The following is a 26968-nucleotide window of genomic DNA, read 5'->3' as shown; positions in this document are numbered from 1 at the left end:
GTTACCAAATATACCATCAATTTGTACTGTATAACTTTACCTTTCACGCAGTGACATTCACATAATGATATGAAACCAGTGCAGCAGGCCTATTCCACAAACTTTCATCTTGTACAATTTGGTCTTTTTTTAAGCCTTTTTGGCAATTTTCTTGTTTTCTTTCTTTCAGCCCTCATCTGTTCTACCTCTATTGTATGACAATATTCCGCTGTCTCGTCGCAGCACTTGTCTTATTTGCCTTAATTCTTTTCTGAGTACAAGATATTTCAATAGTGCTCAAACAAGTGAGCAAGGTGTGATTGAAAAGCCAGAAAAAAAGTTCACCGGAAGTTATTGTGATCTACCTCTACCTGTCTAAAATGTGCCAAATATGTTCACCCAATGACTTGAAATGATCGTAACATGTAACCAGAGAAATTACATCTCGTTCATAAACTTCTAGAACTGTTTCCCCCCCCTCATGCATTATTATTACTATTGATGACTGATAGTGGTGTCGGAATTGGGAGGGTACAACCTTTGGGGCCCAAAGGCCCAATCCGCATCGGCCCCGTCGACAAATATTTTTGGGATTAAAAATCACGAGACAAAAGGAAAGATTCGTCCGCACCCTCTACCCCGGCCAACACATATTTTTGGAGGGGGGCCCTCCGTGAAGGTGCTGTATGGAGGCTCAGAATCAGGTGCTCCGCCCCTGGTGACTGATGATGACTTTTTTTAAAGATAAAAGGTAGTAATACACAGTGTACAATTAAGATCGAGAACGGTGACGATCAAACGTTGACGTCACGTCCCTGTGGCTCGTCGTTCCGTTAATTGGCGAAGAGTACCCGGCTGTCGGCTATTAAGATAGTCAGAGGTGGAACGCTGGCCGGTTTTGCATAGCAGCAGAGGCAGCAGCACACACGCGGAGGCACGTCGGGTGGCCGCGGACATGGAACGGTCGCTTTCAACTCGTAATGGCAATATCTGTTGGTAAGTGCCAATGATAGCGGTATAGTTAACGTTTAAGAGTCGAAAAACACCAATACAAATGTCCTTTAAAGGACATGTTTCGTCGCAGGCGGTACGCAAGGCGGAAGTCAAAAAGTAAGTTACGACTTTAAGGTTTGTCAACATGGCGTGCTATTCAAAGTCGGGATAGACGTTGATATTTTCATTTGACTGTAGAACGACAACGTTTGCTTTGTCGCAAATTGTTCTAAAAGGTCGTGTTTAGTTACTGTGGTCTTATTAACATGTACTCGCTTCATGTTTGGGGCCCCAAGCAAAGCCAACTGTTGGCCAGGAGTAGTAACTTTTAGGTGCTAGGAGCTAGTTGTTTTTGTTACCGTTCTTATTTTTGTTTTGTTTTTATGTTTTTGTAACTGTTCTTATTTTATTCGATTAGGGTGTATGTACAATTCAAATGAAGTTGGGACGTTGTGTTAAACAAATAAAAACAATACAATGATTTGCAAATCATGTTTGACCTACATTTAAGTGAATGCACTACAAAGACAAGATATTTAATGTTCAAACTGATCAACTTTGTTAGTAGCAAATAATCATTAACACGTTGGCTGCAACACGTTCCAAAAAAGCTGGGACAGGGTCATGTTTACCACTGTGTTGCATCACCTTTTTTTTTCAACAACATTCAAAAAACGTTTGGGAACTGAGGACACTAATTGTTGAAGCTTTGTAGGTGGACTTCTTTCCCATTCTTGCTTGATGTACAGCTTCAGCTGTTCAACAGTCCGGGGTCTCCGTTGTCGTATTTTACGCTTCATAATACGCCACACACTTTCAATAGGAGACGGGTCTGAACTGCAGGCAGGCAAGTCTATTACCTGCACTCTTTTACTACGAAGCCACGCTGTTGTAACGTGCAGAATGTGGTTTGGCATTGTCTTGCTGAAATAAGCAGGGGCGGCAATGAAAACGATGTTGCTTGAATGGCAGCGCATGTTTCTCTGTACCTTTCAGCATTAATGGTGCCTTCACAGATGTGTAAGTTACCCATGCCATTGGCACTAACACAGCCCCATACCATCACAGATGATGGCTTTTGAAGTTTGCGTCCATGCTTTTAATCATGTAAAGCACTTTGACTTAGCTTACATATGAAATGCGCTATATAAATGGATTTGCTTTGCTCATGGTGTAGCGGCATTTAGGAATAATCTCTCTTATATCGTTTAGAATGTTTTTATTTATTTATTTATTTATTTTTTAAGCGAAGCGCCTCAAATGTCCCTTGATTAAATGTATGGGTTTGGGGTGAATAGACCCGACAACAGCACACCTCAGTCCCCTACCCCCCTCTGGTCAGTCAGTTAACAAGTCTGTCTTATTTTGTTGAATTGTATTCATTTTAAAGTATGGGATGTTAATTGACTCGCTAAACAATGAAAACAAACTCATGATGCACTAATTTCTGCGAAAAGTCCTGCATGTATAACCAAGCACTTTTTCTTTCTTGCAGGCACTTCTTGAACGGCTCATGCAGATATGGCTCGAGATGCCATTATCGACACGAATTGCCCGCCACACAACCATCCCAAATTTGTCGCTACTTCCAGAAAGGTGCATGCTGGTATGGTGAACACTGCAGGTATTACATGATGCGTTTTGTTGGTCAGTCATGTCCTAAACATGTAAAGTGCTGAGTCGGAATTGTGCTTCCCCTCCAGGTACATCCATGTCCCCCAACCTGAAGGTGGTGCAGATGTTGCAGGCCGAAGACTGTCTGTACCAACGGTCTCATCCTCCACATTTTCGTCCTCCACCTCCACTGCGGCCCGAGGTCCAGCTGACCGAAGAGGTTCAGAGACTTCTGCTCTTGCACAGGCTGATGTGTTGCCAAGGCGGCAACGCAGGACATCGAGGTCTGTGGAAAACTCTTCAAACGTCACAGATGCTGGGAACCAGAATGCTGAGAAGCGATTACAAGGTGTGTGCCAATTCATGATTGCTCGTGCGCTGTATAGCTTTTAAATGTTTTGAGAGCCATTTTCAATACTTATATAATGCTAGTCCAACTTCCCTTTGGTTGACTTTAAAAAGAACATTTCACCTTGAATAATTCATCGCAGAGTCCAAACTGTCAGAATCGTAAAACCTTTTTTGACTGATTTAAGTAACATTTGAATAATGTCATAGAAGTACAAGTAAAAGTTAACAAGTTGAATGTTTATCAGTTAAAAATGATGCAACACTTGTATGATAAATGAGTGACATGCATATGGCAGCTGGCTAACCTGAGAAGCTAACTTGTCAAACATCACAAACATCCATCCTTCCATTTTCTACACCGCTTATCCTCACTAGGTTCGCGGGTATGCTGGAGCCTATCCCAGCTAACTGTGGTCAGGAGACGGGGTTCACCCTGAACTGGTTGCTAGCCAATCGCAAGGCACATGTAAACAGACAACCATTCACACTCATATTCATACCAACGGACAATTTAGTGTCATCATTTAAACTACCGTGCGTGTTTTTGGGATGTGGGAGTGAACTGGAGTAGCTGGCACGGGTCACAGTTAAGGCACTGTAATGGCCTCTCATACATGAAAGGAGAGCCAAAGTCGCTAAGGCACTTTCAGCTGTTTATTGGATGAAACAGTCAAAAACACACATGCAAAATGAGACCACTTGCAAGGAGCTGCTGCAGCCGCTCCTGTTATTTTTCAATCCAGCCATCCATTTTCTTTACCGCTTATCCTCACTAGGGTCGCGGGCTGCTGGAGCCTATCCCAGATATCTTCAAGCGGAAGGCGCGGTACACCCTGAATCGGTCGCCAGCCAATCGCAGGGCACATATAACCAAACAACCATTCGCACTCACATTCCCACCTACAGGCAATTTAGAGTCTTCAATCAACCTACCACGTTTTTGGGATGTGGGAGGAAACCGGAGTGGCCGGAGAAAACCCACCCAGGCACGGGGAGAACATGCAAACTCCACACAGGCTTGGCCGGATTTGATCCCGGGTCCTTAGAACTGTGAGGCAGATGTGCGTTGTCCTAACCAGTTGGCCGCCATGTCACAAACGGACAGACTGAAATGCAGGACTCGAGTCACAGAAGATTCCATCAGTCCTTTGTTCACAAAAAGCTACTTGAGTCATATTGGGAGCTCTAACAATCAGACAGTTGTGGAACAAAAGCAGGAAGTAGCAACCTACCAAAATACAAGCAGTGAAGGTGCTCAAACTATCGTGGCACATAAACACTCGCTAATATTAGACAGTGGTACTTGGACGTCACAAGTACACTTAGAACGTTGAGTCCACTTCACAATGCTTCCCTTGCCACTATCCTGTCAGCAAAAAAAAATACTGTTATGAGGTCTATCTAGTGTGGTGTTCTGTCGGTGTAATGTGATGTCCGAATGAATACTGGTTGAACTTTGGGGTAAATTGTACAACTTGTTTCCCACATGACCGGAATCTATTTCTGGTGGGTATTCGGTGGCTGGCCTGAGATTTTGAGAGGTGGTGCGGGGTTAAAGTTGAACGCACACCTTAAAATAAATAAAAATATTTCAGTAAAAAAATACAATCGCTTGGATAAATAAATAAATAAATACAAACAAATTCATACAAAATGTAAACTCAGACACAGGGCTGTACTCTAAAACTTTTCCATTGATAGCACTGGACCATGCTTGATGTAGTGTCATATAATTGGAATACCCTATCTTTGTATATCATAAAGATTGGCAGTGACTCAAGTTACATCTACAAAATATTTTACTGTGAATATGAAGTTTGTCTGCAGCAAGCAGTGGCTGACTAAACAGGTCATTTATTTTATTTAATTTTAAAAGACTTAATGGAAATATGGGCCACAGGGTGGACGGCTGGTTAGCACATCTGCCTCACAGTTCTCAGGACCCGTGTGGAGTTTGCATATTCTCCCCGTGTCTGCGTGGCTTTTCTCTTGGTACTCCGGTTTCTTCCCATATCCTAAAAACATGCGTCGTAGGTTGATTGAAGACTCTAATTTGCCCTTAGGTGTGAATGTGAGTGTGAATGGTTGTTTGGTTATATGTGGCCTGCGATTGGCTGGCGACCAGTTCAGGGTGTACCCCGCCTCTAACCCGAAGATAGTTTGGATAGGCTCCAGCACGCCTGCGACCCTAGTGAGGATAAGCGGTACAGAAAATGGATGGATGGATGGATAATGGATGATGATCATGTTCAGATAAAAGCAAAGCATAGCAAAGCCATGCGTGTTCTGTATTTTTGTACTTTTCATAAATGCAGTACGTAAATTAACGTAACAGGATCATAACTTATATTAATCTCAACTCTAACTAATATCAGCATACATGAGGGGTTTGGAATAAGGGCAAAAAACTGTGATTAGCAAACAAATAGAACTTGATTTTTTTGTAACAATGTAGTTGTTTTAAAAACATACAGTACTGTACATAAAATTATAACTAAATATTTTTATTGGAAGCTTTTCAAAATAATTGAATAGATAAAATAAAAATAAATAAGCTGGAACAGTGGACGACTGGTTAGAACATCTGTCTCACAGTTCTTGGGACCCGGGGTTCAAATTCCGGCCCCACCTGTGTGGAGTTTGCATGTTCTCCCCGTGCCTGGATGGGTTTTCTCCGGGCACTCCGGTTTCCTCCCACATCCCAAAAACACGTGGTAGGTTGATTGAAGACTCTAAATTGCCTGTAGGTGGGAATGTGAGTGCGAATGGTTGTTTGTCTCTGTGCCCTGCGATTGGCTAGCGACCGGTTCAGGGTGTACCCCGCCTCGCACCCGAAGATAGCTGGGATAGGCTCCAGCAGCCCGCGATCCTAGTGAGGATAAGCGGTAAAGAAGATGGATGGATGGAAAATAAATAACTTTATTTGTGGATTTACAGTATGAGTCCCGTGGCAGTATGAAAAGTGGGACGCTGAGTGGAGGCTGTCTTACATTAATGGTGGACATGTAACCAGGGTCCAACATTAGCGGTGGCCCATGGCCACTACGCCGCTGCGTCGGGCAACCACTTACATTGAGACACTACAAATTTCTAAGTCACTGAAAATTTTTGCCTTCTGGAAATGCCCCAAAACTGCATTTTCAGTGTATGTCTGAAATTCTTTTTTCACCGAAACATCCCATCCAAGACAGGATGTTGTGGCGATGTAAAGTGTAAATACGGCCAGCATCGCCTGACTGGATAAACGGACACGCATCCGGGTTAGGTAATATAGGTAATAATAATACACATGGGTAGACATTCCTTTTGATCTGTGAAAAACTAGTTTATTAATGTTATATCGCGACTTTCTTCTTCTCTTTTTTTAGCTTAAAGAAAATGCATCACACTCGCATCACACTGCCCTGAACAGGCCAAGGTGCACACAACAGGAACAGCAGATAGTCATTGACTGTATAAAAATACACTTTTTCCTGACTCTGACATCAAATCAGACTGAACTTTTCTTGTTTTTTGGTCAGTTAGATTTACCAAAATTATTTCCATTTGCTATATGCCAGAATAATGAGGATTTTTTTTAAATAACAATAATACACAATACTGTCATGGCTAAATGCATCAGCACGTTTTTAGCCATGAATGTTTTTTTTTTTTTTTTTTTTCCAATTTCCAGTTATTTTAATTTTATTTTCTGATTATTTTTAAAGTTTAGTTTGGCAGTTGAAGACATATTTATAAAATTAAAAAAAATTAAAAAATTATTCCATCCATCCATTTTCTTCCTCTTATCCGAGGTCGGGTCGCGGGGGCAGTAGCTTTAGCAGGGACGCCCATACTTCCCTCTCCCCAGACACTTCATCCAGCTCTTCCGGGGGGATCACGATGTGTTCCCAGGGCAGCCGGGAGACATAGTCTCTCCAGCAAATGTTCTGGGTCTCCCCTGGGGTCTCCTCCTGGTGGAACATGCCAGTAACACCCGGCTTCGGTCGTGACTGGTGAACATCTGTGCAGCAAGCTCACCTGCCGCGCATATCCTTCCGCGTCTCCTCAACATCCATCCAGGCTCCCACCGGCCAGTGAGACTTGTCTGCATCCCACTGCGGTGGACAGCGTCCTTGACACCAGCACCCGTGCTTGCTTCGCACCCACCTTACTGTTGTTATCCGATTAGTGTAAAGCATCTTTATTATTATAATTTTATTATTAAATGAAAATCTTTAATAATCACATAAGACATAGGTATTAGGTGTATGTGTACATATATATTTTTTTAATTTAAATGTATTTTAAATAAGTGCTTGTTTTCATGTGCTTGACCGAGACTCAACATTAGCCGTTAGTTTGCCAAAATGGATGCTAGTGAACGTTATCCCCGTGAGGACGAACGGTTAAAATCAGTCGTGAGCACGTTCACTGCGTAGTACGTCGTTCTTGCACGAATGAATCAATCATCCTACTAGTTCTCCGAACTTCCGCATGAGTCACTCATGGCAGAACAGTTCAATGCATATGTATGAATAAGTTTATCCTCGGCGTATCGCAAACAAAGAAGTTAAACGAATTAATCAGTTGTGGCTGACATTTAATTTTGTTCACTTCAGTACATTCAGTTCAGTAGTACATTCAGTTCCCTTCAGTACCTCCCCCACCTGCGCGGTGCTGCCTGATCCTGGCTGCTCATTGCTCATTTGCCGGAAAAAAAATCCCACTGTAGTGAGTCAATTCCCTATTTATACGCAATTATCTATATACTTAAAGCTCAAACTTTGTGTGACCGTTTTCATAGAACGTTTTCTTGCACGTTTTGCAATAAGCCTCCTTGTGGATTTGATGCCCTCTTTAAATGCCAAACTAATAATACATATCATGATAGGTAATTCTTACTATTAGATGTGACCAAGGACATGTAAAAACATGCAGAAACATGTACTATAAGTAGAGGCTTATTGCAAAAAGGGTGCCGGAACGTGCAAAAACGTTTTTGCTCTAGAAAGGTCTTTGAAAACGGACACACAAACTTTGCGCGTATATAGATTAGTGTACCAAGTGATAGGGACCTCTCATACTATGAATTACTAGTGCCTTCAACACAAAGCATGGAGAGGAAAAATAAGGATATAATGAGAGAGACTAACTACAATGTGGAACATTTGCAAAAACTGTTGATGAGAATCTTGATAAGTTGGTTCCAGATCAAGCCAATTTCTTCAATGAGATCATGGAATGTGTACATGAAGGACATGGTGCTGTTATATTTCTTGAGGGAAAACGGGGAAAAATTATTAACCTTATTCTCTTCTAAAATAAGATCAACTTCTGGAATTGCTGCAACATTACTTGGAGGAAGGACAGCACATTCCACCTTTAAGCTACCACCTAATCTTACCGAGATGGAGTCCTCCAGTATGTGATGTAAAGGGAGGCTCAGGATTAGCTCAGGTTCTCCAGCGGGCTAAACGGATTGTTTGGGATGAGTGCACAATGGTCCATAAGCTTGCTTTTCAGGCCCTTGACGCCATATTGAGATCTTTGTAAAACTGATGTTTTTGGTGACATTGTGCTGGTCATGGCAGGAGAGTTACAACAGACACTTCCAGTTGTTAAGAGGTACACCAGCGGATGAACTGAGTCCCTGTGTAAAATCATATTTTTGGAACTGTGTGAAAAAGTTGTCATTGAAACCAAATATGAGCGTTTATCTCAGAGGAGACCAAAATGCTGGTACCTTTGGTGAAAGTCTGCTTCAAATTGGAAATGGATCAGTTCCTTCTGACCCTTCTTGCATCATTTCTATTCGTGAGCAATGTGGAACAGTGGTTGATATCACTGACGACCTTGAACAATTTGTGTATCCAAATGTTGAAGCTCATTACACTGATGTAGAATGGTTATGTGAGAGCTATCCTTGCCCCAACTAATGAGTATGTGAGAAAAAATTACTTATGCTGAGTTGAATTCCAGGAGAAAGGAAAAACCTATAAATCTATTGACACAGTGGACAATGAGGATCTTGCTTGAAAATATCCAACTGAGTTTTTAAACTCTTTTACTCCATATGGACTTCCTCTTCATGCATTAGAAGTGAAACTGGGAGCCCCTATCATTCTTTTAAGAAACTTAGATCCTCCAAGACTGTGGAACGGGACGCCCATGGTTGTAAAGCAAATGTTGCCTTAACATGCCAGAAGCTATTATAATCACAGGTCCTTCTAAAGGTGAGACAGCATTTCTGTACCGAATACCATTTTATAATCCCTTACCAGTTCAATTCAGAAGGCTTCAGTTTCCAATAGCAATTTGTTTTGCAATGAGTATCAACTAGTCACAAGGTCAGTCTCTGAAAATTGCTGGATTGGTTTTGCATTCTCTGTTTTTCCTCATGGTCAGTTTTATGTTGGTTGCTCAAGGGTTGGCAGATGTAATGATTTGTGTACTGGCAGAGAATAAGATGACAAAAAATATTGTCTATCCTGAAGCATTGCAATAAAACCTTGAACTGTTTGACGTGTAAAATATTATTTCATGTGAACTGTTCATGCGGGCGCCTTACCCGCGAGTATACAATTAATATAATATGATGTAGACCTGCTCGACCTTGAACACGCATGTCTGTCAAATCACCAGTGTATGTGTAAATGACAGGTTGTTAAGAGTTTTGTTGCACTGAAAATGCAAACAAGAAAACAACACTGGACAAATGAGTTTTGATAAAGTATAGTTCCATTTCAAATCATTATTACAGTGATAACGCTAAACAATACTAATTGTGGTAGACTGAGACGACAATATGGATGTGTAAATGTATCAGGGCTTCAGATTGCAACCAAAATGGTTGCATATGTGACCCTTTTTTTCAGTGTGTGAGAGTAAAGATTTTATATGGTTGCACTTTTGTGAGTGCTTGTCTTAATGCTCCCTTAACACGCAGTCTTACAATATAAAAAGACGGTGGTTGAAAGTCGCCGTCTTTTACACTGCATTAGTCAATCTCCTCCACCTGCGCGCTGTCCTTTCTGTAGAGCGCCGTCTCATTTATTATGAACAGCAAATGTGCGCATGCGCATGTTCAGACCCCTTGTTTCAACGAGAGCGAGCCTCACATGGTGGAGCTGGAGAAAATCGAGCCCGCGGAGGTCCCTTTCATCGTCGGGCGAGGAGCTGCCGCTGACAAGGGCGGCGATAGCAGTGGTACCCACTCAGATTCATAATGACATTGATCCGTCCCCTCCACTCTTTAATCACCCCTTCTTCCTGAAGCCAGACATCCAACTCGGCAAGGCAGACCAATCTTACAATCCTGACATGGAACTCATGCTATCTGCTTCTCACGTAAAACACTACCTGTACAGTTGCATGTTTTGTTGTACGTTTGTAAGGCCAAGAAGCGCTGGGAGCACACAACTCTGGCCTTGCGTGTTTCGAGTTTTATATATTCTGAGACTCAGTGGAAACTACACACAGTCACCGCACCACTTCCCATTCCCCACGCTGTAAAACTAGGTGTTTGCTCAACTTCAAATTCAGTAGCAATTTTAACTATTTGTACATTTATCTCTACTTGGCTAAATAAGTCTTGTGGCACATACCTCAACCCTAGCAGAATCGAAATACATTGAAAATATCTGTGGAAATCGTTATTCTTTTAAAAGTTTGAACCAACACTTACATTTTTTTTAGCATGCAGCCTGGGGCTAGAGTCCGAAAATCACGTAGCTGTGCAGTGCCTGTTGTATTGTTTAACAAAACAATTACAGCGTTTTTCATATGAAAACATTTTTATGCTGTATGCACCATAGGGAAATCCTAATAATGCTACTGCTGTTATTTAAAATGAATTTCATATACAATGTACATAATTCTATGCATTTTATGTAAATGGGTTATTTAAACTACAGTTCATAGACAAATGTTAAAATAAAACATGTTTTGTAATTGGCATGGAGTTTTGGCCGGTGATTAGCATTCCAGACTATTTTCATCATGCATGACTAGTGTTTATCAGGTAAACCTTTTTAATGATTTATTGTTGTTTAGCCATGATTTCAAATACAATTTCTCCAATGTTTTTTGTTTTATATACACACCATGCATGGTCATGCCGCACCTCCCCAAAATAGGGTGTCACCAAATCATGTGCTGGTGCGACCAACTAAAAATGTTGGTTGCACCAGTGTGACCAGTGCAAAAGTTAGTGTAGAGCCCTGTATAAAAATGTTATTTTAAATTTCTTATGAATCCATTCAAATCTCTCCCTGAATCTCCCTGCTGCTGCCGCTTTAGCTTGCCTTGCACTGGCGAATCTCTCGTCAGTCTCATGCCCTCTCATGACTCTGTGTAGTCTAAGATTGAGACACCGTCCGAACCACACCCCGTGTGTGTGTTTCTTTTCATGTGCTTGACTGAGTCAACAGCCATTAGGTTGAAGATAGGAATGCCAGTTAATGCTATGCCAGTGAGGACATCAGGACGAACAGTTAAAATCAGTCATGAGTACGTTTTCTGCGTAGTATGTTGTTCCTTGTGCGAACGAATCACTCATCTTACTATTTCGCAGTGAACTTCCGCGTGAGTCACTCATGGCAGAACAGTTCACTGCATACGTACTCGTACGTCGGTCCTTAGCGGATCGCGAATGAAGAAGTTCAATGACCGAATCACTCGTGGCTGACAGCACCTTCAGTTCATTTTAGTACAGTGGGTCAAAAAAGTATTTAGTCAGCCACCAATTGTGCAAGTTCTCCCACTTAAAAAGATGAGAGAGGACTGTAATTTTTATCATAGGTATACATCAACTACGAGACCAAATGAGGGGGAAAAAAATCCAGAAAATCACAGTCTGCTTTTTAAAGAATTTATAAGCAAATTGTGGTGGAAAATAAGTATTTAGTCAATAACAAAAGTTCATCTTAATACCTTGTTATATACCCTTTGTTGGCAATGACCGAGGCCAAACGTTTTCTGTAAGTGTTCACACACTGTTACTGGTATTTTAGTCCATTCCTCCATGCAGATTTCTAATAGAGCAGTGATGTTTTGGGGCTGTCGCTGGGCAACCCAGACTTTCAACTCTTAACCAAAGATTTTCAATGGGGTTGAGATCTGGAGACTGGCTAGGCCACTGGAGGACCATGAAATGAGTGTGCTGTGACAACTCAATTGTAGATACTAGAGCATCGATTTGCAAAATTAATTGATACTTTTGATAGTCATTTGAGTGACTGTATTTTCAGTATATCAGAAAAGAATTTAGTGGTATGGATCATTAGCAGAAACAAAAAAGCACAATTTCTGTGCAGACTTTCAGTGTACATCTTGTTTGCAGATGCTCCTTCCCGAATGTCTGCCAAGAGCTCAGAACAGTGTTGTGCAAGTCTACGTGGAAAAGAGGTTTGTATTTGAACCTAATTTTTGCATTCAGTTTAACCTAATAAACTCAAGCTAATTTCAGCGGTTTTTGGACAGGAAAGCCTTCCAGGTAGCGCGCAAGCCGCGGGTGCAGCTGCAGCCCCATGCACCGACAGGACTTCGGAGGCATACCTCCAGAGTCGAGATGTCACCTGTGGCATATGCATGGACAAGGTGTATGAGAAGATGGACCGCAGTAAACGGGTGTTTGGAATCTTGCCCAACTGCAGTCATGCCTTCTGCCTGCAGTGCATCATGACCTGGAGAAAAACCAGAGACCTCGGGCCTGATGTTGTCAAGTAGGTTTTCATTTACAGTGTCATGAAAAAGTATTGGCCCCTTCTCAGTTTCGTTTATATTTTCGCAACCATAAGGCGCACCGTATTAAAAGGTGCAGTTTCAGTTACGAGGTCTATTTCTGTATTTAACACATGCACCATATTTTTTGGCGCAGGCATGGTGAAACACGGTAGCATGCAAGCATGCTAAAAGCTAGCGTATGTTTTTAAAAAGCTAGCTTTTGTTTTTAAAACAGCAGTGGGAGCAAAACTGAGTTCGGTTGTACTTTATTGAAGTATTTAAGAATGTAAACTGTGAGTTCGGTTGTACTTTATTGAAGTCTTTAACAATGTACTCACGTTATTTTTTGATCAATCCTCATCCACAAATCCATCAAAGTCTTCATCTTCTGTATCCGAAATGAACAACTGCGGAAGTTCTCCAAACATGCCGGGTTCCCTCTCGGTGTTTTCCTGCTTCCTCCACTTGCGAAGCATAGATTCGTTCATCTTGAATTCTCTCGCGACTGCTCAATTCCCATGTTCCCCCGCGTAACTGATAGCTTTGAGTTTAAACTGTGCTTCGTAAGCGTGTCTCTTTGTAGGTGCCATTTTTGGGGGTCCTTAGCCAAACCGATGTTGTTTTGCACAATGCACATAACGGCACCCTTCCCACTTTAATGTCCGCATGCTGTCGTCAGTCACATCCGCCTTTACTCTATATAAGCAGCGTGTCGGCAGGAAATGGTCCCAGTCAGTCAAGCGGAGCGCTCATCAAAGTCACACAACAACATTTACAGATTTTGGAACTCTGTGCACACATAAGGTCCATTTTGGAGATAATTAAAGACTTTTAAGTGCGTTTTATAGTCGTGAAAATACGGGAGTTTCCCCACTTTAAGATCATCAAACAAATGTAAATATCAGACAAATATAACCCAAGTGAATTTACAGTGGGTACCGAAAGTATTCTGACCCCCTTAAAATTGTCACTGTTACCCTGGGAACGCCTCAGGATCCCCCCGGAAGAGCTGGATGAAGTGGCTGGGGAGAGGGAAGTTGGGCGTCCCTGCTAAAGCTACTACCCCCGCGACCTGACCTCGGATAAGCGGTAGAAAATGAATGGATGCATATTGCAGCCAGTTGAGAAAATAATTGAAGTTCCCTTATCCCCCGCCCTCCTCAATGTACACACAGCACCTCGTATTGACAGAAAAAAACAATTGTTGAAATTTTTGCAGCTTTATAAACTGAACTGAAATATCACACAGCCGTAAATATTCAGACCCTTTACTGTGACACTCGTATTTAACTAGGGTGCTCTTCATTTCTTATGATCATCCTTGATGGTTCTGCACGTTTATTGGGACTCCAACTGTGTTGGATTATACTGATTGGACTTGCTTAGGAAAGCCACACACCTGTCTATATAAGACCTTACATTTCAGAGCTCAGAGACAGAATTGTGGCAAAGCACAGATCTGGCCAAGGTTACAAAAAAATTTATGCTGCTGCACTTATGGTTGCTAAGAGCACAGTGGCCTCCATTATCCTGAAATGGAAGACGTTTGGGACGATCAGAACCCTTCCTAGAGCTGGCCGTCCAGCCAAACTGAGCAATCAGGGGAGAAGAGCCTTGGTGAGAGAGGTAAAGAAGAACCCAAAGCTCACTGTGGCTAAGCTCCAGAGATGCAGTCGGGAGATGGAGGGAAAGTTCTAGAAAGTCAAACATCACTGCATTGACACTGTTTTGCATGCCCAAAGACTGACAGAAGTGTCCTGTAATTGCTGTGCCTGCACCGCGGAAGCTGCAGACCCCACTCAATCAATCGAGGGGCGGGATCGGGCCCAGGGGTCCACCCAAGAGCAGCCTGGTGGACAGGACACGTCCCACACCGAGGGACCCAGGGCGGTCCGCCAGCCCCACCGAAGTGCCCCGACAACTGGCCAGCCGGTAGAGGCCACAGGGACCATTGCCGCCCCACGCGCCCCGACACCCCCCGGCCACCCCCCATTCCCCCACCCGTCCCCCAGAGATGGGTGTCTGTGGTGCATTAAAACATGGGGATGAGTGTGTGTGTTGCATTAAAATCCAGGGGAACGGAGGGGCAGGGTGCCCGGACAGCACAGACATGCTGAACCCATGGATATTTATGTGACTAGTGAGAAAAATATATACAGTGAGTGGCATGAGTGTGTGCTAAGTGAGTGATAGAGGCATGGCTCCTGCAGGTCAGGCCCATCAGGCAGGACAACCACCTACGAAGAGGGCTGCACCATCCAGCCCCACAGCACTGACCCCGGGACCCAACCCACCCCCCACATTCCAGCCAACACCCACTACCTGCCCCAGAGTGTGGGAGGTAGACCTCCCGCAAACTCATGGAGGAGAAGATCCCCACTCCATGCAAGTGTCCTCACCATGCAAATCGATCTTCACCTGCACCGATCTTCACCTGCACCATGCAAATCGATTTTCACCTCACAAAATCGGGGGGGGGGGGGAAGAAAAAGAAATAATTAAAATTGATTTTTCTTTATTTATTTTTCTTTACGGTAGCATGCATGCATGCATGCTAAAATAATAGTAAAACAACAACCTCGACAACAGAGAATACACAAGTCGAAAGTTTACTTTGGCACACAACTATAGAATCAAGAGTCTAGATTTAGCATGTTGAGGAAGGGTGACCAGCTATCTACGTATGCATGTAATTTTTTTTGTTCTGCTCATATTTTTTGTAACGCAATATATTCTTATGATGAGATTTAGCCACTGATTTATGTTAATAGCTTGTTTGTTTTTCCAGTTTAATAGAATTGTTTTCTTAGCGGTAGCTAACGCGACGAGTAATGATTGTGAATATTACGGCGGTCGATTATGCTTAAATCGCCAAGTATGCACAATCTTGGGGAAAGTGGAATCCTGAAATTCAAAATATAAGAGTTGCGTGTAACCGAAGACCAAAAGCATTGAATTGGTGTGCATTCCCATATAGCATGAAAATGGGTGTCTGGGGTATTTTTGGTGCATTGCGTGCATATATTAGATGGAGAGAAGCCATTTTATGCATTGTGTACTGAGTAAAGTGTGTTCTATGGAGCACTTTATATTGTAAAAGCTGTAAATTTGTGTTTTTTGTCATTCTAAATTTCGACAAATGTTTGTTACATGTGTATCCAGTAGCTACAGTCAGCGGACATGGAAAGGTCTTCTTCCCATTTTGTGATTGGTGTAAGTGCATTGATGACTGTTATTTGTAATTCTTCATTTCATCACGTGTCCTAAAAACATTTGCTAAATAGTTGTTGTTGGTGATCAATTCCATGTTGTTCCCATGTACTAAAATGAAGGGGTACATTATTAATTTCAAAATCTGGATTATGACAGATTGGGGGGAGTATACTGGGAGCTAATTGAGATCCTGTAGATTCTAAACTTTGCCACTAAACCGTTAAAGTGGATGTGATTATTGGGTTCTTGACGCATTTAGGGCGTTTAATAATAAATATAATAATAAATGGGAGTTTTGGGAGTTTGATGGTGTTGCAGTCTATTTGTTAATCATACTCCTCATTGTGGTGCCACCATTTGATGAGGTAATTATTGTAATTGGTTAGCTAAATAATAGTGTTTAAAGTTGGGAACATTTAGGCATCCCTCCTGTTTACTTTTCTGAAGTGGATAGACTAATTCTATTTTTCTTATTTTTTTAAATAAAAAAATATTACAGCATAATCTAAGGTTTGAATCCCTTTAAATGTGGTTTTAAATGGAATCATTGAAAATAATTTATTTGAGCTAATGTTTTCATTTTTATTGTGGCTATTTTTCCCAGTAGTGATAAAGGCAAGTTATTCCATCTTGAGTCAGCTGACCTGTTTTCCAGAAGTTATGTGTAATTTAGATTGGTTAACTCGGAGTTTTGGCAAAATATTAATACCTAAATACTTAATGTTTCCTATCGGAATAGGGTAATCTGGGATTTGATCTGCAGTAGTCCATGAGTTTGCCGTTATTGGGAGTATTGTTGATTTTGTCCAGTTGATATGGTAATATGATATTTGTGAAAATGTTTTGAGATTGAAGAGAATGCTTGGGTTCCCGTAAATAAATAAGAATATCATCAGCATACAGATTGATTTTGTGTTCTGTCACTAGTGAGCAGATACCTTTTTAATATTAGCATTCTGATGTATAGCGGCAGCAAGAGGTTTGATGGATATTGCAAATTAGCATTGGTGAGAGTGGACATCCTTGTCTGGTTCCTCTTTGTAAAGTAAAACTTTGAAGTAATCCCATTTGTGGTAACTGTCACTTTCGCAGAATTGTATAATGTTGCTATCCAATGTATAAATGAGTCTCTAAAGCCAAATTTGCAAAGTACTGCAAAGAAGAAAGCCCAGTTGACTATCGAAAGCTTTCTCTGCGTCAAGAGACATGATGATTGCGTTTGGATTGTTACGCTGTGACATGCTTATTAAATTTTAACATACGTCTGACATTATTTGTGGAACTTCTACCTTTAATGAAGCCTGTCTGGGTCTGGTCATAGTGGATTATCGACGGGAGTCCCTTTTCAAATCTCGCTGTGAGGGCTTTCGAGATTATCTTTATCTGCATTAATCAGTGATAAGGGCCGATAATTAGCTGGGAGAGTGGGGTCTTTACCTGACGAGTAATAATTTAATTGAAGCTGTGTTCATATGGCTACTAATTTGTTTGTTTATTATTTTAATTATTGTTTATCTCATTGACTGTTCTGAAAAATAGAGGCGCGAGTATTGGCCAGAAATGTTTGAATTCAACGGGCATTCCGTTCGGGCCAGGCGCTCGTCCCGATTGCATTTAAAAAAAATTTAATCTAATTTAAAAAAAAATAATAATAAAAATTTACGTGTTATGTAATTCTGTGATGGTTAAAGGAACATCAAGGCTGTATTTAATTGAGGAATGTTTAGATCCTTAAAGTTTCAATTTCTTTTTTGTCTGGGTTGTTTGAAGATGCGTATAAGCTGCTATCATAATTGTAAAATATTTCATTTATTTCTAGCAGTTACTGTCTACAGTTGCCGTTTGAATCTTGAATGGGCGTAATTACTTTATTTCGCTGAAGTTGGTACGCAAAGAATTTTCCTGATTTATTATTATTCTCAAAGTTGGTGTATCCTAACTGTTGTAGAAAAGAATTTATTTTTGACAACGGCTAATTGATGTTTTGCCTTTTGAAGTTGGTTTCTGTCTGATTAATTGCATATTCTTCTGTGCGGTGTTTAATTTTTTTTCGGCAATTCCGTTTTCCAATTTTTGTTCTTGTTTTTTCTGATACGAAGAGTATATGATTTCAACCTCAATGCAGCTTTCCCGATTTCCCACAGCAGAGATGGGTGTATGGTTGGGGAGTCGTCGAATTTCAAAAACTCATCCCATTCCTTCCTCACGAAAGAATTAAAATCCAGGTCCTTCAATAGGGACGTGTTGAAGCGCCATGTTGGTGAGGGTTCCAAATCTGATTCAGCTTTTAGATTGAGAGAAATTGGTGCATGGTCACTGATGATAATTGGATGTATTTTAGGGGTAATTCTTTGAGCTGCTGAATTGTTTGAAAGAAAAAAATCCATTCTTGACAAAGATCAGTGAACCGACGAGAAAAATGTGCATTCTCTTTTTGTATGGTTTTTCAGCCTCCATATGTCAACAAGACCAAAGTTGTCCATATAGTGTGATCAACAACCCCAATTCCAATGAAGTTGGGACATTGTGTTAAAACAGAATACAATCATTCGAAAATCATGTTCAACCTATATTTAATTGAATACACTAAAAAGACAAGATATTTAATGTTCAAACTGATAAACTTTGTTTTGAGCAAATCATTAATTTACAATTTTATGGCTGCAACATGTTCCAAAAAAGCTGGGATAGGGTCATGTATACCACTGTGTTAAATCACCTTTTCTTTTAACAGCATTCAATAAGTGTTTGGGAACTGAGGACACTAATTGTTGAAGCTTTGTTGGTGGAATTATTTCCGATTCTTGCTTGATGTACAGCTTCAGCCTTTCAACAGTCCGGTGTCTCAGTTGTCGTATTTTATGCTTCATAATGCAGCACACATTTTCAATGGGAGGCAGGACTGGACTGCAGGCAGGCCAGTCTAGTACACGGGCTCTTTTACTACGAAGCCACTCTGTTGTAACGTGCAGAATATCGTTTGGCATTGTCTTGCTGAAATAAGCAGGGGCGTCCATGGAAAAAGACGTTGCTTTGATTGCAGCATATCTCCAAAATCTGTATGTACCTTTCAACATTAATGGTGCCTTCACAAATGTGTAAGTTACCCATTCCATTGGCACTAACATAGCCCCATACCATCACAGAATGCTGGCTTTTGAGCTTTGCGTCCATCACAGACCGGATGGTTCTTTTCCTCTTTGGCCCGGAGGACACGACATCCACAATTTCCAAAAACAATTTGAAATGTGGACTCGGCAGACCACAGAACGCTTTTCCACTTTTCCATCAGTCAATCTTATGAGCTCGGGCCCAGAGAAGCCGGCGGTGTTTCTGGGTGTTGTTGATAAATGGCTTTTGCTTTGCATAGGAGAGTTTCAAGTTGCACTTACGGATGTAGCTTCGAACTGTATTTAATGACATTGGTTTTCTGAAGTGTACCTGAGCCCATGTGATATCCTTTACACATTGATGTTGTTTCTTTGATGCAGTGCCGCCTGAGGGATCAAATGTCATGGGCATTCAATGTTGGTTTTATGCCTTGCAGCTTATATGCAGTTATTTCTCCAGATTCTCTGAACCTTTTGATGATGTTATGGACTGTAGATGATGAAATCCCTAAATTCCTTGCAATTGTACGTTGAGGAACATTCTCCTTAAACTGTTTGACTATTTTCTCACGCACTTGTTCACAAAGAGGTGAACCTCACCCCATCTTTGCTTGTGAATGACTGAGCAATTCAGGGAAGCTCCTTTTATACCCAATTATGTTGAACACAACATCCAATGTTCATTGGAATTGGGGTTGTATTAGGGGATTTAGCGCAAGGTTAAAATCACCTCCCATGATAATTATAGAATTGGCTGACAAGTTTAAGAAGTGTGAAAAGAGCATTTATTTATTTTTTACACGATTTTATGCCTCATTGATTTTCTTGGGAAACTGATCGTTCATTTCAAACGAAGACCCTTTCAGCTCCCTACCTTTTTGGTTTTACAAACAATTTTTGCTGAAAGTGTTAAAACTTAAAACAATAATGGGATGTGGTCGGTTACCTGGACAGGGGCCTCCCAAGCAGTGAACACGTTGAAAGGTAATCTTGTCGACTGGACATAATGAACTTTTTAAACTGTACCTCGGAGTCTTCTGGAGCATTTTCTGGAATGCCTGAGAAAATGTCACTCATGCTTCCTGATTGAATGTTCAGTGTAGTTTCTTTCATGAGTTTATATTCCAGTCTCAGAGTTTGTAGTTCCACTGATGTTGACATCATGTTTGATCAAAGTATTATCTAATCTTGGCTCCTAGAGCTGTTGTTGTGTGAACTCCAAGCTCTTTGAGTTTGATGATCTCTTGGCAAAGCAAGTCAAGTGTAATTGACAATTTCTTGTCGATTGACAGGAGGACACTCTGTCGAATCAAGTAAATCCTCTTGAAGTGGAAGAATCAGCTTTTTTTTCTCTTAAGCGGCAGCTCGACGCGAGGCCTCAGATCCTCCATAACAGACGAGTTGGCGTTGACGTAGCTGCGCCGATCGCAAGTGGCTCTCTACGAGTTACCGCTGCTGGCAAAGGGAAAGGGAAAGGGAAAAGAACGAAGCGACCATCCGCTGCTGAAAAAGGAAAAAGACTTGTGGAAAGAGGTATTTTGTCTTGTAATAGCTGCTTTTCCCGCTCTATGCAAGGGGCGCCGCCATGTTTTTTTGTCTTCGGAAATCACGCGATCTCTCGTCACAGCATGCTCACCCCCTCCTATCTTGCCTCCTGATGTCTTTTTTTTCTGAAATGCTGTGCTATATTTTCGCCAGATGTAATGAGACTCATATCTTCCAAAAAGGTCAATTTTCAGCTCGTCAGTCCATATAATATTCTCCCAAAAGTCTAGGAATAAGGAATCATTCAGATTTTTTGTTTTGATTTATTTTTTATTTTTTTGCAAATGAAAGACGAGCCTTGATGTTCTTTTTGGTCAGCAGTGGGTTTTCCCTCGAACACTGACATTACCCTTGGCAAGGGAGACCTATAGTTCTTTAGAAGTGGTCCTGAGTTCCTTTTTGGCCTGCTGGATGAGTCATTGCTGATATCTTGGGGTAATCTTTGGTGGCCGTTCACTCCTGGGAAGATTCACCACTGTTCCATGTTTTCACCATGTGAGGATAATGTCTTCTCTATGGTTCGCCTGAATTGTAAAGCTTTTGAAATGGCATTTGTAACCCTTTCCAGACTGATAGATGTCAATTACTTTTTCTTGACTGTTCTGGAATTTCTTTAGATCCTGTCATCTTGTTTCAGCTTTTTTATAGCTTTTCTCTAACTTGTTTGTTGGGACAGATTGTTTGTGATTTCTGGATTTAAACAGGTCTGGAGGTACTCAGACTTGGTGTAATCAATGAAAATTAACCAAAAATTGTGCTTAGCCGCAATTAATTTATGATTGAGCAAGGGGGGTAATTACTTTTTCCACACATTTTGTATATTTTCTTTTCCTTAATACATGAAATCATTTAAAAACATAATTTTAAGTTCACTTAGGTTATATTTGTCTATTTGCATTTGCTTGATTTTAAACATTAAAGTGGGTAAACTGTGCAAAAATATAACAATTTAAGAAGGGTGCCATTACTTTTTCAAGGGACTGTATGCACATGAATTTTTTTTAATCCTTTTATGACATCACGAGTTCTTTGCTTCAGGACCTGCCCACAGTGCAGGGTGAGATCAGCCTTCTATGTGCCCCACCAATACTGGGTCGAAGGACAAGCAAAGGAAAGTCTAATAGCAGACTTTAAAGAGAAATTCAGGTAAGCTTTTGAATGCATGCGGTGATTGATCAAAGACTGTATTTGAGAGCCTGATCTGAAGCTGAAAGCTATGTTGGAAACGTATTGACATGGACAGTCAATTCATGCTTTTCACTCCACGACAATGTGTCAAATTTATACTTGCAAATTTGACTTTGAGTTAACATGTGATTTTTAACCAATATACTGATTGTGAAGTACTGATATCCAAAGCAGGGTTCACTCAAAGCGATCTTTAAAGGTACTATCACTTTTTCAATTTAATTTTGATAATCATTGATGACCTTTTATCAGGTTTGCGTGATGATTTTGGTTGGAAATCCCAAAATGTCCTTTTTACAGCTATTCTAGTTGGTCTTTTCTGCCTGGCCTTCATATGCAACATGTAAATGAGCTTTCCTCTGATTGATTGAAAAGCAGGGTTCACTCAAAGCGATCTTTAAAGGTACTATCACTTTTTCAATTTAATTTTGATAATCATTGATGACCTTTTATTAGGTTTGCGTGATGATTTTGGTTGGAAATCCCAAAATGTCCTTTTTACAGCTATTCTAGTTGGTCTTTTCTGCCTGGCCTTCATATGCAACATGTAAATGAGCTTTCCTCTGATTGAATTCCTCCTTCCCCATTTTTTAAATTATTTTTATTTATTTATTTATTTTTTAATCGCTTACGTCTTTAATTGCAATTTTGCAACATACAAAACCATGTGGAAGAAAGAACATTGACTGTAAAATACACTTTGAAGTAAAACCACATGCACTTCAGGAGAGTCATACTTAAAAACACATTTGTTTACAAGACAACAAGAAACAGGAGGTGAATGAAAAGCCTCAACAAGAAAACAGTGACGTGAGCCTGCTCATATTCTAAATGCACAATCATGGTCTGCTTCCATGCCTTGGAAGTTGTCGAGTCACCCATTTTAATTCCAAGTTGCTTCAGCTGTGTGTTTATATACTTGGAGATATGTGTCCTAGTTTTCCTTGTACTTCTAACTCATCATTGCATGTGCAAGCTGAGCTACCAGCATCTACCAAGTTAGGCATTTTTTTTAAACCTTATTTTACTGTTTAGTCAGTATTTGAGTTATATTACGCATTTACGCCTTATATAAATGTGAATAGAAACTTGAACTTAATAAATACTCTTTGGATAACTTTCTTATTCAAATTAGGCTTATCCAATGTACTGTAGCAAATACAGTGCCACCAGAAAGTATTCACACCCCTTTGCTTTTTCCATTTTGCTATGCTTTGCAGACTTATTCTAAAACTGATTTGTGTATAGTTTTCGTTAAAAAAAAGAATCTACATAAAATATCCCATAAACAAAGTAAAACAAATTTCAGACAGTTGTGCAAATGTATTAAATCTAAACATTAACACACTACCCCTAAAACATTATGCTGATGGTAGGGGACCTTTAACAAATTTTGAAAATGTGAAACCCCCCACACATGATTAAAAAAAATTGTGTGTGCTTACTGCTCATATAGTATGTGTGGTGTACTGCAAACAAGTAAAAAGTACTGGTATTCGGAACTTAAAAGTACCGATACTTGTCCAAAGACAACTGGTAAAAGTATTGAAGTAAAATGTACTTAATTATAAATGTACTTAAGTAAAAATAACCCCCCAAAAAAACATCCATCCATCCATTTTCTGAGCCCCAGTAATAAAATGCATGTAGTGAGATTTTTCTCTCAGATGATTGGCATGTGTTCTCTGAGGGCAACAATGCTCAAGACAAACAAGAACAGGTACATTTAAATGAAAAGATGAGCATTTATCTGTCCTCTTAAAAATAAGTAATATACAGTACAAATAAAATAAAAGCTAGAGTTGTTCTCGCTTTGACTGAAACAAGTCTAAATTGAGCAATTTGTGGCTATTTTCAGTTTGGGATTTTTACTGTTTTTTTGGCAGTGGGCCAATGTGTTGGAAATATATGTTAAGGGTTACAATGCCAGTGAGCTAGACTTCAATAAGCTAGCTTTTTTCTCCTTTTTTTTTTTAATTTAAAGAAAATATATTTTTTAATTGTGGTTCACCCAAAGCATTGCATCACTTTTGGAAAAAAAAAAAAAAAAAAAAAGCCAAAAAAACATTCTTACCTATGAAATGTTATTCCCTGTTCGGAGTTCCTTTGTTGTAATTGTACGATGTGTGTTCAACTGTACGCAGCACAATGTGCAGGCATCTTTGTTATTGTGGTTTTCGACCGTGTCGTCAACAAACATGAACTTTGCCAACACTTTGCTCACACTAGCTTAGCGTTGCTTTAGGCACATGGCTCAAAATATCTATGATCAATGCGCTCGACTCGCTTCCTTCCTTCCGATTTCCGCTTTTTTTTCAGCGAGAAAGTTTGTAAAGTAACGAGCTCATTTTTAAAATGTAAGAAGTATAAAGTACAGATATTTGTGTTTAAAACATAAAGAGTAAAAGTAAAAGTTTCCACAAGAATAAGTACTCAATGTAGGTACCTGAAAAATCTACTTCCCACTTGTGGTGGTCTGGAGATGGCGAACACAGCAAACTACACACACAACCATAACTCCACCCACGACTGGGAGGCTTCTTCCACAAACCAGATTTCTGGAGCACTAAGACTGACCTGTAAGAGGCAGCGTGGTGCCACAAGGCATCCTGACTGCTGGAAAATGCAAAGAATAAATGGAAGAAGCTAAGCTAACTGTTCGCTATATACGAGGGGCAGTCCAAGAGTAAGGAGCCCAATTTAATTTCCATCCATCCATTTTCAGAGCCGTTTAACCTCACAAGGGTTGCGGGAGTGCTGGAGCCTATCCCAGCTATCATCGGGCAGGAGGCAGGGTACACCCTCAACTGGTTGCCAGCCAATCGCAGCCCAATTTAATTTAACCTGCTAATTACATTACAAATCTTCACAGTGTGTCATTTTAAACACTATAGTATAGATCATCCAATTTGGAAATTATGTCATTCTTTGATGCCTTTCAGAAGCAGAGCGCGCGGATTGAATTTATTGCTTTGGAAGGTGAACCACCACTAAACATTTTCAGAAGGTTCCAAAATGTGTATGGGGAGTAAGCTACAGCACAGTCAAAAGGCGTTGACCTCGATCGAAGGCGGAGAACAAGAGGCTGCTTTGAGGGACCTCTGTGACAAGTAAAGGATCAGCGAAGCAGCAGACCATCTTCAGTTGTTGTTTTCGGAATAGTGCTAGGATCAAGGCACTGATCGAAGACCGTAGCGTCACCATTGATGACACCTTTTGAAAATGTTTAGTGGTGTTTCCCCATCCAAAGCAAGAATTTCAATCACAGCTCTGTTTTTGACAGGCATCCAACAATGACAGTTCCAAAATGGCTGACAGGTAGAGGACCGTCAAACTAAACTTTTAAGTACTGTAAACCTTCAAAAAAGTATTTAAACTGAAGATGTCTGAAAGATTTTCACATAGTACATTAAATTAAATTGCGCTTTTGACTGGTGGTCGTACTATATTGCAATGAAACGCCTTGTCAATTTAAATGTGGGGAAATGGCTTCAGACATGTTATACAAAACACTCAACATAACCAGTTCTATTTCACGTCAGTCCAAGGCTCAGCTCAGTAATTACCACATGTATAAGATTTGCCATTGTAAATATTGAACTTTACCATTTTCAATTGTCTGATCTGACCTTTCCCACACCTCAAATTTGACCAGATTATCGTATCCATGTACCCTGCTTAGTTGCGAGCGAATTGCTAATGAACTGAAATTTGTTTTCAACCTATAGTAAGCGAAGCTGCAGTTACTATGCACGATACAAACCGTGCCCCTTCGAGACAGAGTGCCTCTACCGACATGACAGGTCTGCACGCCGCAGATCATTCCTGGTACGTATGATTTGCAGAGGATGTCAGCTGTCTGCTCCTGAGCTTCCTCTTCACTTGACTTTTTACCCGGTAGTGTAATACAGATGATGATGACGACGATGATGATTATGACGATGACGAAGACTACGATGGTCTGCTGAATTTCTTCATCGCCATGACTCTTCTTCGATCTGACGATGATGATGACGACGACGATGACGGTGACAACGTTGACATTCCTTTTTTCCTAGCGGAGTATGGTTTTTGATCCCCCTTTCCTCTCCAGTGCAATTTTCTCCGTGTGGAAATGGAGAAAATTGTCACCACAACAATGTGGCTGTGTTATGACACGACTGTCCCATTTCGATCAGTAGTAATACTTTTAGAGTAGGTGAGGCTCTGTCGTCCTTTAGCAGGTCATATGACTGACCTGCCATCCCTCAACCAGACAAAAATTAAACTGAATTAACCTGTTGTAGTGGACAGCTAGAATTAAATGGTGCACATAGCTCAAATTACCCTGTGCTAGCTGTAAACTGTCTTAACAGGATAAATCAAGCCACAAATTCGAAGGTCATATGTTCCAGCTGTTTTCCTTCCTGCAGCTTTAGTGATTCAAACATTGACGCATTGTACGTTTTTCTCTATGCCTCTCTAGTAGAGATTGTACATTTTTCTCTATGCCTCTAATTAGATTTCTAAGTGCTCAAAACTGAGTGTTACTGAATTGTTTTAAGTATTGTGCAGATGGTCCTTTTTAAATTGTCTGAAGATGGTGTACTGTACCCCTACGGTTGATGTCCAATCCTGAATAGTCCTGCCTCAATGTAACCTGATGATACTCTAACCTATTTTTGACATAACCATTGAAATGTTTTTGTTTTTTTTAATTTCTTTTAAAACAAGTTATATTCGTACACTGAAAATAAACCTTATTACACAGTTTGTCTCACTGAAAAATGTTTTGTACTATTTTACTTATTTATCTGCTTATTAGTTGTGTTTTGAGTTGCATAAGCAATTAATTTCTCTTAACTGGTTTAATATTCTTTCGAAACTGTGAGGTGGGATAACTGACCACTAGGTGGCGGCCTTTGAACACAACCACACACAAAGTGTAAACATTTGAGCTCTCAAAGTTGGTGTAAATCATGCTTAAATCACAAATCACATTAATCATGTATTTACTGTGGTTTGTCACACCTTATTTTGACCACCCATGCTCTCTCTACCTGAACTGTGGATGGATATCTGAAATGTGGTATAAAGTCTGTGATCAGGTCAGTGCAAAGATAAGTGAGGAAATTCCGACTGGTGTGCTCGGTGGCAAGTTTTGCTTAAAAAGTGACCCCCGGTGGGACTTTGGAAAAAAGCAAAAGTAATTTGCATATCGTGCAGCGCTGAACTGAACGCTTTTCATTTAAGTACAAGTTTAAAATACCATCTCAAGGCATAATGATACT

The 26968-nt window shown here is 40.5% G+C and overlaps 1 protein-coding gene across 4 annotated transcripts; it reads left to right on the top strand.

The window, feature by feature from the left end:
• Positions 1-56: 56 nt before the first annotated feature.
• mkrn4 (makorin, ring finger protein, 4) lies at positions 57-26447 on the top strand. Of its 4 annotated transcripts, none has more exons than XM_061693242.1 (8): positions 57-975; positions 2468-2596; positions 2676-2935; positions 12260-12324; positions 12405-12641; positions 21549-21656; positions 25427-25526; positions 25600-26447. In XM_061693242.1, exons 2-8 carry the CDS (start codon positions 2494-2496, stop codon positions 25771-25773), a joined length of 1047 nt encoding a protein of 348 aa, XP_061549226.1. In that variant the 5' UTR covers positions 57-975; positions 2468-2493; the 3' UTR covers positions 25774-26447. The 4 variants fall into 4 exon arrangements, with proteins under 4 accessions (XP_061549226.1, XP_061549217.1, XP_061549209.1 ...); XM_061693233.1 differs by having other exon boundaries at positions 12400-12641; XM_061693225.1 differs by lacking the exon at positions 57-975 and adding an exon at positions 990-1089 and having other exon boundaries at positions 12400-12641.
• The last annotated feature ends 521 nt before the right edge of the window (positions 26448-26968 follow it).

This window comes from Phycodurus eques, chromosome 1 (genome assembly GCF_024500275.1).
Source record: "Phycodurus eques isolate BA_2022a chromosome 1, UOR_Pequ_1.1, whole genome shotgun sequence".
NCBI classification, from domain to species: domain Eukaryota; kingdom Metazoa; phylum Chordata; class Actinopteri; order Syngnathiformes; family Syngnathidae; genus Phycodurus; species Phycodurus eques.
The sequence above is the reverse complement of the archived record's forward strand: the minus strand, read 5'-3'. Positions and strand labels throughout refer to the sequence as shown.